The following is a 15,415-nucleotide window of genomic DNA, read 5'->3' as shown; positions in this document are numbered from 1 at the left end:
AGTAATGACTAAATTTTTTGGACACCTTACCAGTAGACGCACAACATATTCGGTTGTGGACGCAAAAAGACCCAGTTTTAGCCAAGATGAAGCATTTACTGCTAACGGGGGAACTGGAAAGACCAGTGGAGCCCCAGATGCACCCATACTGGAGCAGAAGGGACCAAATAACCGTAGAAGACGGTATCCTATTATGCGGAGCCTGGGTAATCGTCCCAGCTCAGGGCCGTCAGGCAATCTTAACTGAGTTACATCACGGACACCCAGGGGTGTCTAAAATGAAGATGCTAGCTCGAAGCTACGTTTGGTGGCCAGGTTTGGACACAGACATAGCAGCCTTGGTACGTCGGTGCCAGGAGTGCCAACAGGGGCAAAGAGTGCCACCAGCGGCGCCATTGCACCCGTGGGAATTGCCAGGCAGACCGTGGACCCGCCTGCATATTGACCACGCCGGCCCTTTCATGGGCTCAATGTTTTTGGTGATAGTGGACGCCCACTCCAAATGGTTGGACGTCCACCGGGTAAACACGGCAAGCACAGCATCGACAATTGAAAAGCTCAGGGCCTCGTTTGCAACACATGGATTTCCGGAGGTATTGGTGTCAGACAACGGAACGGCATTCACAAGTGGGGAATTTGGAAAATTCCCAAAGGAAAACGGAGTCCGTCACATCAAAACGGCCCCTTACCATCCAGTGACCAACGGCCTGGCAGAGAGAGCGGTCCAGACACTTAAAGCGGGACTCGAGAAGCAGCCGGCAGCATCAATAGACACAAAGCTCTCCCGTGGCTGTTTGATTACAGGACCACACCGCATTCCACAACGGGCATACCGCTAGCTGAACTCTTAATTGGAAGGCGGCTGCGAACGAGGCTGAGTCTCCTTTTCCCAAATTTAACAGGGAAAGTGGAGAAACAACAGGAGGCCCAACGCAGGGGGCATGATAATAGTCAGCAGCAGAGACATTTCCAGGTGGGGGCACCGGTTTTGGTCAAGAATTATGGGAATGGACCAACGTGGGTAAAAGGCACGGTAGAGTCCCAAACAGGACCCATATCCTATGAGGTTTCAATAGGAGGTGAGGTGCTGAAGAAACACCTAGACCAAATAAGGGCAGCGGAACCACACCTGGAGGCAGCCGAAGCAGGACCGCCTCAAGCAGGGATAGCCCAGACGGAAAGGATACCCACACCCCAGCCCCGAACAATTTCTCCAGACCCCGCCATCCAGTCATCAGAGTCGGAGATGGACACACTCGACGAGGCCGCCGCGACACCTCCCCCCGGGGAGGAGGAAGAACAACTTCCAAGGAGGTCGTCGAGGAAAAGACGGGCACCTATCAGGTACAGCCCGCCCACTTCGGAGAACGACCCGGCGGACGACACAGAGGTGACAGACCCAGACATGAGGAGCAGGAAGAAGCTCCGAGGAATGCCAGCTGGCAGGAATTCCTCGGACCTTGGGGGGGGGGGGGGAAGGGTTGTAATGAACTCCAATTGGCTTTATTGGTTGGCCAATTGGAGTATGAGCTCCCTCAGTGATAGCTCATTGAGGGGGCCCATATAATCACCTGTGTAGGCTTTGTGAGCGGTCTTAAGTTGACTGGACTGCTAGCAACACTGTTTGTAGCTGCTCCTGTAATATCGTTATTGTAAATAAATATTGGTGTGGTGACGGAACTCCTGCCTCCCGTGGATTACTGCATCTTTTAATAGAAAAGGCTACAATGAGAGAAACGTGACATGCAATACATTCCACTGCTTGATGTATCTTACTGCATAAGGCACCTGCAGTAGGCTGCTGTGACTAACAATTTTCAATCTGCTTTCATCTTAAAATCTACTTGGACACTGCTTCATAGAACAATCCTAAATCTATATTTCTTCAGCATATTCTAAGATTTTTTTTTTAACTGGTGTAAAAATGGCTATTCGGTTGCCAGGAAATCCTGATTCAAAATGTAGAATTTGGGTGCCAAAATTATTCTGTTTTGTGAATTAGATTTTATTGATGAATCGGTTAAGTGCACAAGTAGTACGAAGAGCTTATATATTTTAATTCTATATAGATCTATGTACCTTACGAATTATCTAACTCAATTACTTGAAAGCAAGCCAAGATATGAATTGATTATTGCTTTTTTTAAAGATATCGCAAACAGGCACTGAAATGGCATCCTGATAAGAATCCTGACAATAAGGAAGAGGCAGAGTCGAAATTTAAACAACTGTCAGAAGCATATGAAGTTCTTTCTGATTGTAAGTATAGTTAGATATGAAACGCTACTGTTACTGTGCTTCCTGTGATTATATACTTCAAGCTCTCTCTTCAGGACATTTATTCTTCACAACCTGTTGGTTAACTTTTCCTCAAACCTTAGTTGTTAGGCTATTCCTTGCCTCATATTTGGATTGTTAGTTGCCGACCATTATCCAGCTGCTTTTGTTAGTCCCTGCTGGATGTAATTTGCAATGTGGGATTTGACTGTCTTTAATTCGGCAATAAATAACCAAATGAGAAAATAGGAAAGTAAATGCCAGCCTCTTTAACTGACGCATTGATTTTGTTCCCTTCAAACTCTTGTAATGCCCTGAATTGCAAAATGTTACTTGCATACAATATTTTTAAACTCCTTTGGTTATCAGATCAACCGCTATCAGACCAATCGCTAATAAGTATGATTATCCACCTAAAAGTGTTACTGGTAATGTGTTCTGTGGGCTCTTGCATGGCTGAAGAGCCTGACCCTAGAGCTACACTGACTGCACACTTGCAGGTGTTTCCAGGAGATTACTGGTATTCCTTTCTCAGGCTCCCTCTTGCTGTCAGGTGTCCGCAAAGAATTGTGTCCCATCATTCAGGAGGTTCCTCCAAGTAGGTTTCTTCTGAGCAATGCGTCCCTGGCATTGACGCATATGTTGCATTTCTTGAGGAAAGCCTTCAGGGTGTCTTTAAAGCTCTTCCTTTGTCTTTCCTCTTGTTCGGAAGCCTTCCTTGAGCCAGGCAAAGACGATTCACTTTGGCAGTTGGGACTCTGACATCTGAAACACATGAGCTTTTGATTCAGAAATGTATTTGAAAATGCTTGAATACAGCTAGGCAAGAACAACCAAATTCGTATGCTCAATTTATAATTCCAGTTGAGTTCTTCATTAGATTGGCTATCAAAATGAACCAGTGCTTTAAATGCTCACTTTGACTTATTATTGCTTACCAGCAGGATACCAATACTGTAATATTTTTGAGGCCCAATTGGTAATTTTAAACACCTGCTTACCGAATTAAATTGATACATTTTAAAGCATAAAGTGGCATGAATGAATATCTTAATACTTATATTTGGAAAATCACATGGAAATGCTATTCAAATACAAACCACCAATATAGCCTATTGGTGATGTACAGAAATGAATTAAAGGGGCTAATTGGACGCAATATCATAAATTATATAAAATCATTAATGAATCTATATGCCAAGGAAAACTTGATTTTGCATAAGCTTGTAAGTTGCACCATGCTTTATCACACTAAAAGCTTTATCTCTTTGATTTTATTGTAATCACTTTTGCGACTTGGTTGTGTTGCCAAGTTCTTCCATACAGTAGATGGGTGTCAATTAAGCAGGCTTCTTTGTCTTGGATGGTGTGGAGCAACTTCCATGTTAAAGCTGCACTTATTCAGGCAAATTAAAAATTATTGTGCCTTGTAGATGATGGACAGGTTTGGAGGTGAGTAACTCTCCACACTACACGACATCTGACCTGTTCTTCCAGTTGATGTATTTTTATGGATGGTCCAATTCAGTTTCTGGTCCCTGGTGGCTTCCCAGAATATTGATAGTTGTGGATTCTGCAATGGTAAAGGGAGATGGTTTGATTCTCTTGGAGATGGACATTGCTTGCTATTTGTGCGGAATGATTGTTACTTATGACTTTTCAGCCCAAGCCTGAATGTTATTGAAGTGAAAAATGAAATGAAAATCACTTATTGTCACAAGTAGCCTTCAAATGAAGTTACTGTGAAAAGCCCCTAGTCGCCACATTACGGCGCCTGTTTGGGAGGCTGGTACGGGAAATGAACCGTGCTGCTGGCCTGCCTTGGTCTGCTTTCAAAGCCAGAGATTTAGCCCTGTGCTAAACCAGCCCCATAATCACTTATTGTCACAAGTAGGCTTCAATGAAGTTACTGTGAAAAGCCCCTAGTCGCCACATTCCGGCACTTGTTCGGGGAGGCTGGTACGGGAATTGAACCGGCGCTGCTGGCATTGTTCTGCATTGCAAATCTGAGATGCTAGGGGCCTCTGGAGGAGGCAGAGATGCATTTTTCACTTCTGACTGAACTGATTGAAGATGCTTCATCCTTTTGTACTGTAGTTCTAGGCTCCCCCATCAGTGGGAATGTCTGTTTTTTCTCTGGTTGTTGATTGTCCAGTACGTTGTATGACAGGATTTGACAGGGCTCCGAGTTTTGATCTGATCCATTGGTTGTGGGATTTCTAAGCTCTATCAATTACATGTTCATTTTTCTTTGGGCCAAACGTGATGCCCTGTCTTAGAGTTTCTTTGAAAAATAAAACAGACCGATCACAATCCACGCAACGGTAGCCATTTAAAAAAAAAGAAGTTATTTGGCCACTGGAGGTCTGGTGAACTATTCCGAAGTAGAGTGTAGTGCACTTTATTTACTTGTTATAACCTAAAAAAAATCATTTCTGAACATTCAGAGCAGTTAAAAGAGCTGTTTTTAAAGCAATTAGATTGCTGTAAAAAAGAAAAATTCATTTTATAGAATAGTTGATAGTAAATTAGACAGCCCTACCAATAAATACTGTCTTAAAATTTACACTTTTTTTAACACAGCTTCAAAACGCAATATTTATGACCGATATGGGAAAGAAGGATTGGCCAATACTGGTGGAGGTAAGTAAACTGCCTTAGTTTTAAAATGGTTGAACATTTGATCAGAGTAACACTTTCTGAACCAGAGGTAGACTGGAATTGAATTCAAACGAACCCCTAATTCAAAATATTTAATTCAACACAACCCGTGCAGGGGGATAAAAAATGGGATTGAGACAAATAAAAAATAAAACATTTTAATTAACATTTTAAATTGATAACCATAATTAAAATCTGAAATGATTAGACTCTGAAAAATAACTTTCAGTTTGAGGTTGTTTCTTAGTCATTGGGACTAATGTTGTCACCAATTCACTTGTACTCGAATAACTTTTCTCTGGCGTAACATCACATGCTTGCATGTATTTCGGTGCCAAGTCACTTGACGGTAGCCATGATGTGGAGATGCTGGCGTTATACTGGGGTGAGCACAGTAAGAAGTTTTACAACACCAGGTTAAAGTCCAGCATGCTTGTTTCAAACACTCGCTTTCGGAGCACTGCTCCTTCCTCACCTGACTTTAACCTGGTGTTGTAAGACTTCTTACTGAAGCCACTTGACAACAAGGAATAAGTGCAGTGAAGTTTTTGAGGCTTGTAGCAAATCAGATTTTGGGGCTCGTGGCAAATTAGATAGCTTCCTGATTTCCATCTAACTGCTTGAATGGACGTTGGTAGTTTCTTTCTGATTTTACTCAATGGTGAGAGTTGATAGACTCAACATCATTCTTACTCCAAATCCTGGGCCATGGGCCAATATTGTGTGAGGTAGTAAGTGCAAGCTGCTTGTCAAGCCAGGGAAGTAACTGAACAAACTCTGGTTTTTCAAGCTGCTTCAGTTATCCCATTTTCCTCCAGATAACAGCATTTTCTGGATCATATGCTTTGTGCTTTGGAGGAATAACTGCTGAGGTGGGGGAATCTAAGTTGCTATAAGAGCACTATTGTTTAATCCATCCGCAATTATAAAAATGTTGAATATGATTTGTTATCTGTTTTGCGATTTGCATGGTGACGAAGAGTTTTACCAAAGTTTTTTGCTCCCAAGAGGTCTTAATTGTTTGTGTCTGTGGTTCCATGCCGCAGGAATACATACCAGATGGAGCCTGTTTTATGTCTTTAGATGATGAGCCACTTGTGCAGATATTATCAGTACCTTTTGAGGACTTTCGTCTGACTTATTTTAATGCCACTGCTGACAATAACCCTTATTTTGATAAGCGGGTGCAGAAATGTACAAGGTAGTTTTGTTTGGTGGGTCATAATAGCAAATTGACCTTTTCTAGCCATTGGCGATAGTGAAACCTTTTGGGTGAGAGGATGAGGTGGAAAGCAAAGTTTTTATTCCTTCCAATGAGTCACAGCTTGATAATGGAAATGCCATTGATTTATTTCCCTCCATGGCCAAGTGCGCTGCACTTGTCCATCTCAATCCCTGGGTGAAATTAGCTGACTTCACAGACATTTTTAATGGGCTCTGCTGCTTGCTGGAAGGTGTCAAGAAATCCTGCCAAGGAAGCACAAAAAATTGTAATTCTGTTGCTAATATTCTGGTCATATTTTTAAACTGTTGGGGTATGTGGATGGTAACTGGGTGACTGAATGTAAACTGAGAGTTTGATAGGTTAATGAGCTTAGCAAAATTTCAAACATGTTTACCTGAGATATAATTGCTCATAGAACAGGAATAGATTTGAATGGGTGTGATGTGGTTCAATTTTACATGGGTTAGTACTGATCAAATTGCTTGTGGTTTTGAGCAGAGTTTGGTTTGAAGCACTATTTTTCCAGGCAATGGTTGGAATTGAGACTGGTACTCCAAATAAATGTAATATATGACATTTAAAATTCAGACCTCTTCAATGTCAATTGGTATTAATATGGTGTACGAGATTCAAATGCAAACTTGAGTTCAAACACATTCGCTTCCCACAAAGTTTTTCCAATGCCTGTCTGACGGTGATAACTTGCGAGTCTGTGAAATGTCAGTTGAGCCTTGAGCTTGGATCCAGTTTATTCTATTTGTGGTGTAGTGTGCTGAATTAAAATTGCCAAGCTCTTTCTTGTCATACTTTAATGGGGTTCCATTCGTTATGTGTTCATCTTTACAGAAATCCTTTGAGCATCAAAGGCTCGATTAAAACACATTCTGAAAGGCTGTCTGAAATGGAGATTCAAGCTCTGGAATAGCTGGTGATGTTTAATGGATGGAATGATTTCTAAACACTGTAGAATTGACATTTTTGTTGTGTTTCTCTTTCCCTCCCTCTCCCAAATCCCTGGATTTAGGTGGTCATTATGGTGAAGGCTTCAACTATGGCTTCACATTCCGCAACCCTGAAGACGTTTTCAGGGAATTCTTTGGAGGCAGGGATCCCTTCGCAGATTTCTTCAGTAAGTATTGTACTGAGATGAAACTCTGGTGTCCTTTTCTTTGCACACAGCTTGAGAATGGACAGCATGGGTTGAATGGCATATGTTGCCCATCCTTTTTTTTTTCCTGAGAATTTGATGCGACAACCGAGTGACTTGCTGGACAACTTCAGAGGGCTAGTCGAGTCAAGTATTTTAAGAATGGTTGATTTCCTTCCTTGCAGGATAGCTGCTTGCTTCTAGATTTAAAAAAAAACTGAATTGCAATTTGCGAATAGCCTTGGTAGGATTTGAACTCGTCTTTTTGTCCAAGATTCTCCATTATTAGTCCAACAAAATAACCATTAGCTTTTGTACCCTCATCTTCAATTTGAGGGAAGACATCCTTGTGCCACCAAGGATTTTTTAAAAATGTAGTGATATTCCGCTAATGCATGAATTTCCTACAGCGAAATATTGAACTATACTCATTGTTGTATATTATACATTTCAACGACTTTATTTGTGTTTAGACAAGAATGCAAAATAGTCAAAAACTGATTTGTCACTTCCATCAGACACTTGAAGAAAACTTATCTTCAAGATCTAAGACCAGAAACAAAACTGACACTGCCTGCTCCAACATGTATTATTCCCTGTCTTCGTTTTTGACTAACCAAGGAAAGGGGGGAAGCCACGTGAGATTGTGGTCCCATGCCATTGGCAGGTATTGGCACATGGGGTGGGCTTCTTGATCATCCGTCACCCATCTCAGGATTTTTCCTGACGTCTGACCAGCGAGATCTGAAGGCTCTTGCCACATTATGGGCAGGCCTCAGCGGTCTTGTGTTCTCATTCTTCATAATCTCAATATATAGAGTTTCCGGTCTTTCAGCTACTTTCCTGCCCTTATCTCCCCGTTGAAGCCTGCATTGGTATTTGGGTAATTGAGCTACGTACACCACGGGACTAGCCTTGTCTACAACAGGAGTAGGCCATTCGACCCTTCAAACCTGCTCCGCCATTCATTGTGATCATTACTGATCATCCAACTCAATAACCTGTTCCAGCCTTTGTTCTCTTTCCCCCCCCCCCCCCCCCCCCTTTCATATCCTTTGATCCCGTTAACTCCAAGAGCTATATCTAACTCCCTAAAAACATACAATGCTGTGGCCTCAACTACTTTCTGTGGTAGCGAATTCCACATGCTCACCACTCTCTGGGTGAATAAATTTCTCCTTGTCTCAGTCCTAAATAATCTAGCCCGTATCCTCAGACTGTGACTCTTGATATCCCCCACAAACACCATTGAGAAGATCCTTCCTACATTTACCCTGTCCTGTTAGAATTTTGTAACTTTCTATGTGACCCCCTCCTAATTCTTCTGATCTCCAGTGAATATAATCCTAACTGATTAAATCTCTCCTTGTATGTCAGTCTGGACATCACAGGAATCCATTTGGTAAACCTTTACTGCACTCCTCTGATAAGGAGACCAAACTGCACACTATTCCAGAAAATCTCTTCAGTACAAATTAGGTCCTGCAAGGCCATTGTTCAGGGTGCCTACCCATATCCAATATGGGTAGACCCAATTTTCTCCCTCTACCCTGGCATTGACAAAGTTGGCCCCATTCATCATACTTCTCCAGGTTTGGGCATGGCCCCTCTCATGAAATTCTGGATCTTTTCTGGTAGCTGTGTGTATATATAATCCCTGATACTATCATCTGCTGCAGTGCCCTTACTAATGTTTCCATCACATCCAAGGATCATATAGACTGGGACTTTTCCTGTGCTCCATTCTTGGGTTTTTACAAAATGTCCAACTCCCTTGCAATAGTGACACTCGGGTCTTTGTCTTCCCCGCCTGGAATTTATTGCTTACCCCAGGGATCTTCCATAGGGAGTCCTTTGGCTTCATGTAATCCCATGTTTTTGTCTTCCCTGTCCCATAACCTCTCCTGACGCTTAAGTATGAGGATCATCCTCAACACCGGTTCAGTTTGATCCCTTTTCAAGCCATTAGGCACTGAACTGAGTCTTAAATGGAAGACTTTGATATCAGCATTGACAATCAATATTTGTAGGCTCCCCATCAAGTATATTTTGATCCATGTCCACACATGACCCAATCCATAAAGGTTTGTGAATGCCTCTGTTTTTGTGATTGTTTCATATTGTTCACTTTCTTATGGACCCCTCTCTGTATGCCCTATAGCCCACAGAATTGCATTTCTTATGTTCTCCAATCCCTCCCCCTCACGGAATTGTTCTTTAAACTATTCTATATCTCTGGCTTCAGGGCAGCTGAAGATGAAGCAACTTTGGGATATCTTCACCATGTCAACTACTTGGTTAATATGGGAAACCCCATTTGTACTTTAAGATGCAATGGTTACATTGGTCAACCAAGTATTTCTCCTGTTTCATATGAGCCAACATTGAGATTGCACTTGGAAGATCTGGGGCCTGGACGAGGGGTGGCTTGACAATTGCCAAATTGAGTTGCGGGATTGTTACCTGCATTTTCTGGTCCTATCAAACTAAAACTGCTCTCTGTCATACTTGGCTGTTTTCTCAGTTCCCTACCTGAACTTGGCAAAGCTGATGACTCTGTGACCCCATGTGACTCATTTCAAAAAAACCTTAAATACAGGGTTCTCATTTTCTACCTCCCTCTTGGCCCTCTCTGCGTTCTCCTCTGCACACTTGCATTCTTTCAGATCATTTTATTTGTGTTGATATTCCATCAACTGTGAAACATTAATTCAGTACACTGATGTTTCTCGCCATTACTCCATGATTTATTTCTTTAAAGTAGTTCACCACTGTCTCCCTGTTACTACCTTTTTGTTTTGTAGCTCTCACTTTCCTGACTCCAATTGCTTTATCCTTTCCTCCTGACTGCAGTTGAGCCAGCTATGCCATAAACCATATGGCTTTCATTAACTGTGACTTTGTGAGTGAGCTTGCCATCTACTCTGTGGCTGCTTTTGCTGAACTTTTGCTGCAGGCTATTGCTTTGATCCAAGGTTTTAAATCTTTAATTTCCCTACTACATGCTAAGTCGATCCTTGGTGATCTCGTTCTCTGATTTACCCGTTTCCTCTAGCTCATTGTGTCAATATCTTAATCTCCTGTCTGAAAATTTCACCATTTAACAATAAGGGACTGGAAATCACAATTGACATAGCTTCCCCCACAAATCCAACCGCTTTATTGCCAAAAACTTTAATCTTTCTCCATTATTTAAGTTTAAAAGAATTGTCTCTTTGTTTGACAGATCAAGTTGGTTGCAGGCCAATTGGATCAATGACTGATCACCTCCAGGGGAGAACTTTTGGTGATCTCAATCCCGACAATGCTCTTGGGGGTTTTTAGCCTTGTTTTTATACTTTGGCTGCATGGCAACTTTTCTTGGTTTCTGGAGTGCATGGTAACATGCTCCTTGAATTGTCAACTAATTTCAATAAAAAATTCTGAGAATACATTTTAACATGAAATTGAAGGTACTTAGATGTGGAATTCTAAATTCTTAAAATTTAGAAGGATTTTCAGCATCTGATTAATCGTTTTAATTGAAATTCCCTGATAAATAGGAACAGACCATTTAGTCCATTTGGTCGGTGCTGGATAGAAAACTTTCCCACTTGGTAGATGGGAAATCTTGGATTTAGTAACTCCCACCAAACTATTACAAATGATATCACGCTCTTTCTGGAAGTCTATTCCCTGTTTCCGTCTGTTCATTCTCTTGCTCATCCAATTGATGAGCTGTCAAACCATCTGCAACAATGACATCTCTTCTAACTCAAACATCATATTGTTGATCCTTCCACAGATCTACCCTTGGCTCTGTTCATTTTATCTTAAGGTGTCAGCTTTGGCTAAGCAGCAGCACTAGTACCTGAATCAAAGTCAAATTCAAGCCGTTTTCAGTATTTGAACACAATCAAGGTTTTAGTCTGACACTTTAGTGCACTACTGTAAAAGTTGTGCATTGACAGAGATCTCATCCTGGATGCGGTGTTAAACCAAGAGGGCCTGCCCTTCAAGTGAATGTAGAAGATACTGTGGCAGGAAAGGTCATTTGTTCTAGCGAGCATTATTACCCCTCGCCCAACATGAGTAAAACATTAGCTGGTTTCCTCTCATTGTGGTTGTAGAACTTTGTGTACAACCTGTTTCGTTTCCTACATTATGCTAGTATCTAAACTGACTCCAATGGTTGTGGAGCAACTTGGTACATGATGATAAATGCAAGTTTGTTCATTCAACTTTGCTGCTCAGTATTGGCCAAACAATATTGATGTCACAGGCTTGATATTTGCTGATCCAGCCTTCTTGTGGAGGTGCTAAGATTTCCTGAGACTGCTTTGAGTTGGTGTACTTTATACTTTTTATGTTAAATTTCAAGAGCCATTCATTAATGTATCTTACGCATAGTATGATTTAATTAAATTTGTGTGTTTTGGAACAGTGGATGATCCCTTTGAGGATTTCTTTGGAAATCGACGAGGAAGACGAGGGGTTGAAAGAAGCAGGGGCGGTGGCGGGTCATTCTTTTCTCCTTTTGGTGGATTTCCTGCGTTTGATCCTGGTAAGTATTCAATATTGTCAATTAATGAATATATAGTAGAATTATGATTTATTTCTTTGTATTATTAACCAGGTGCGTAGAACTTATTGAAACTAAGAAATGAAGGGTATCAATCAATATCTGTAATGGCTCTAGATTTTAGGACAAACAGCTAACATTGAAAGACGACCAAGTATATTTTAAACGGTAGCACGTAAGCAAAATAACTGGATACTCAATGTTGGAAATATTCAGGTCTGGCAGCATCTGTGGAAAGATAATTAACATTTCTAATTTGTGACTTTCCAGGATTTCTGTTTTTCTATTTTAAATAGCATTGCTTTAAAAAAAATTTTTTTATTACTTTATCTTAGTTACAAAGCCAGGGCTCAGAGTGTGGACAGAGGCGAACCCCTAATCCAGCTCCTTGCCTGCTCCAAAAAACAATTCAAATTGAATCCAATTCATGGTCCCCAGAAAGGAGACATACCAGATCTGAGCCAAAAGGCTCAATCTACGCTCAATCTTAGCCAAAAGGCCGAGAAGCGATTAAATAGCATTGCTGAGGGTAAATATTTTCATTGTAAGCCTCATTCGCAATTTGGAATCTACTATTTGCCTCTCTTTCCCCCCCCCCCCCCCCCCCCCCCCCCCCCCAGCAAACTGTTTGGAACTAACAGTGAACTTCATTGATCTGATTTTTCAGATTCGCTAATTGGAACATAGAAGGATGCCATTCGGCCCATCGAGTCTGCACCGACCCACTTAAGCCCTTGCTTCCACCCTATCTCTGTAACCCAATAACCCCTCTTAACCTTTTTGGTCACTAAGGGCAATTTATCATGGCCAATCCACCTAACCTGCACGTCTTTGGACTGTGGGAGGAAACCGGAGCACCCGGAGGAAACCCACGCAGACACGGGGAGAAAGTGCAGACTCCGCACAGACAGTGACCCAGCAGGGAATCGAACCTGGGAGCCTGGCGCTGTGAAGCCACAGTGCTATCCACTTGTGCTACCATACTGCCCACGCTAGTTCCACATATTTTATTTTTGCATATTTTGAGCAAATTCAAATTTTTCTAGGTTTAGTTTTTGTCTCTACTTGTGTCCATGTGTGCGTTGGAGCACCATTTTTCTATTCTGTACTTAATCTGTCAGATTAAACTGATCTGTGGAAAATGTTCAATTGGCTGGACAGCTGGTTTGTGGTGCGGAGTGAGGCGAACAATTCTAGTACAACTCCCATACCGGTGAATTTGAGGCCTCAAAACGACTTGTCAGTTGCTCTTTGTCAAAAAGGAACTCTGGAGCACTGGTGGGGCGCGATGGCGTGCCTGGTGGGGCCGCGGTGGTGGGGCCGTGGTGGCGGGGCGCGGTGCCGGGCCTGGTGGGGCGCGGGCCTGGTGGGGCACGGTGCCGGGCCTGGACGTTTTAATGGAAGAAAATATCTGTCAGCCAGCCAAAGTCAGAGATTTGTTGTATTATGCTTCTTGAGACCAACCTTGGTTTTCAATTTTTGTCATTTGATCCAATTTTGGCTTTCTAATTGTTTTTCAATTTATACATGAGATGTGGGTGTTGCTGGATGGACTTTGAGCAGGTTATTGATGAGCAGATATCACTTGATAGCATTGTGAATGACCTTTTCCATATTTTTACTTGAGTAGACTGTTGGTGATAATTGGTCAAATTAGATTTGTCCTGTTTTTGTGAACTGTGATACCTGAGAAGCCTTTCACTTGTCATGTAGATTCCATCACTTTAGATGAATTGCAACAGTTTGGTTAGAGGCATGACTAGTTCTGGAACACAAGTCTTTGGTACTACAGCTGGGATGCTGTTGAGACCCATGACTTCTCAAGAGGTGTTTTTTGATATATGTAAAGTAAGACGGAGGCAAGAATGGACATTGGACCACTGGAAAATGAGGCTGGAGAGGTAGTAATGGGTAACAAAGAAATGGCAGAGGAACTGAATTAGGTACTTTGCATGTGACATTATGCACTTTGGTAAGAAGAATGACTATTTTCTAAATGGGAAAGGCTTAGGAAATCAGAAGCACAAAGAACTTAAGTCTTAGTTCAAGATTCTCAAGGTTAACATGCAGGTTCAGTTAGCAGTTGGGAAGGCAAATGCAATGTTAGCATTCATGTCGAGGACTAGAATACAAGAGCATGGATGTACTTCTGAGGCTGTATAAGGCTCTGATCAGACCTTATTTGAGTATTGTGAGCAGTTTTGGGTCCTGTATCTAAGGAAGGATATGCTGGCCTTGGAAAGGGTCCAGAAGAGATTCACAAGAATGGTCCCTTGAATGAAGAGCTTGTCATATGAGGAGTAGTTGAGGACTCTGGGTCTCTACTCATAGGAGTTTAAAAGGATGAGAGGGGAACCTTAATTGAAACTTATAGGTATACTAGAGGGGACGTGCGGGGAGCACAGTGGCATAGTGGTTAGCAGTGCTACCTCACGCCTGCGATGATCTAGGTTTGATCCCGGCCCCGGGTCACTGTCCGTGTGGAGTGTGCACGTTCTCCTCAAGTCTCATCCCCACAACCCAAAAAAAATGTGCAGAGTAGGTTGATTGGCCTCGCTAAATTGCCCCTTAATTGTATGCTCTAAATTTATTTTAAAATATAGTGGCCGTGGAGAGGATGTTTCCACTAGTAGGAAAAATTAGAACCCAAGGCCACTGCCTCGGACTGAAGGGACGGTCCTTTTAAAGCTGAGATTAGGAGGAAATTCTTCAGCCAGAGGGTGTGAATCTCTGGAACTCTTTGCCATAGAAGGCTGTGGAAGCTAAATTACTGTCCTTAAGACAGAGATGGATTCTTGATTAAGGGAAATCGGGGATTATGGTAAGAAGGCAGGAAAATGGGAATGAGAAACATATCAGTCATGATTGAATGGCAGAGCAGACTCAATGGGCCGAATGGCCTAATTTTGCTCCTGCTCCTATGTATTATGGTCTTATCAGTGTTCATTGTGGAAGACACTATTGGCATACCAGAACTTTGAGAGTCGGGTAGAGGTGAGTGTAGTGGCCATCACTAAGGAGAAGGTCCTGGGGAAGCGGAAAGGTCTGAAGGTGGATAAATCACTTGGACTGGATAGACTGCACCCCTGGGTTCTGAAGGAGATAGCGGAGGAGATTAAGGCATTGGTGATTACCTTTCAGGAATCGCTGGAGGCAGGATTGGTCCCAGAGGACTTAAAATGACTAATGTGACAACTCTGTTTAAGAAGGGAGGGAGACAAAAGATGGGGAATTATAGACTGGTTAGCCTGACTTGCGTCGTTGGTAGGATTTTAGAGTCCATTATTAAAGATGTGATTGCAGAATATTTGTAAGTGCATAGTAAAATAGGGCTTGAGTTAGCACAACTTCCTCACGGGGTGGTCATGCCTGACAACTCTTAGAATTCTTTGAGGAGGTATTGAGGAAGTTAGACAAAGGAGAACCAGTAGACAATCCATTTGGATTTCTAGAAGGCCTTTTGACAAGGTGGTGTGCAGAATGCTCTTAAATTAGATGAGAGCTCATGGGGTTAGGGGCAAGTTAGTGGCATGGATAGAGGATT

General features: G+C 42.2%; 1 protein-coding gene across 1 annotated transcript in view; it reads left to right on the top strand.

The window, feature by feature from the left end:
• dnajb6b (DnaJ heat shock protein family (Hsp40) member B6b) overlaps positions 1 to 15,415 on the top strand; it is a 170,422-nt gene that overhangs the window by 12,670 nt on the left and 142,337 nt on the right. Inside the window, exons 3-6 of the mRNA XM_038798376.1 lie at positions 2,150 to 2,259; positions 4,861 to 4,920; positions 7,188 to 7,292; positions 11,734 to 11,853. Of these exons, the coding sequence (XP_038654304.1) occupies positions 2,150 to 2,259; positions 4,861 to 4,920; positions 7,188 to 7,292; positions 11,734 to 11,853 (395 nt within the window). The remainder of the gene's footprint in view (positions 1 to 2,149; positions 2,260 to 4,860; positions 4,921 to 7,187; positions 7,293 to 11,733; positions 11,854 to 15,415) is intronic.

This window comes from Scyliorhinus canicula, chromosome 5, assembly GCF_902713615.1.
Source record: "Scyliorhinus canicula chromosome 5, sScyCan1.1, whole genome shotgun sequence".
In the NCBI taxonomy this organism is placed as follows: domain Eukaryota; kingdom Metazoa; phylum Chordata; class Chondrichthyes; order Carcharhiniformes; family Scyliorhinidae; genus Scyliorhinus; species Scyliorhinus canicula.
Note: the sequence above shows the minus strand (reverse complement) of the source record. Positions and strands in the feature narration are given on the sequence as shown.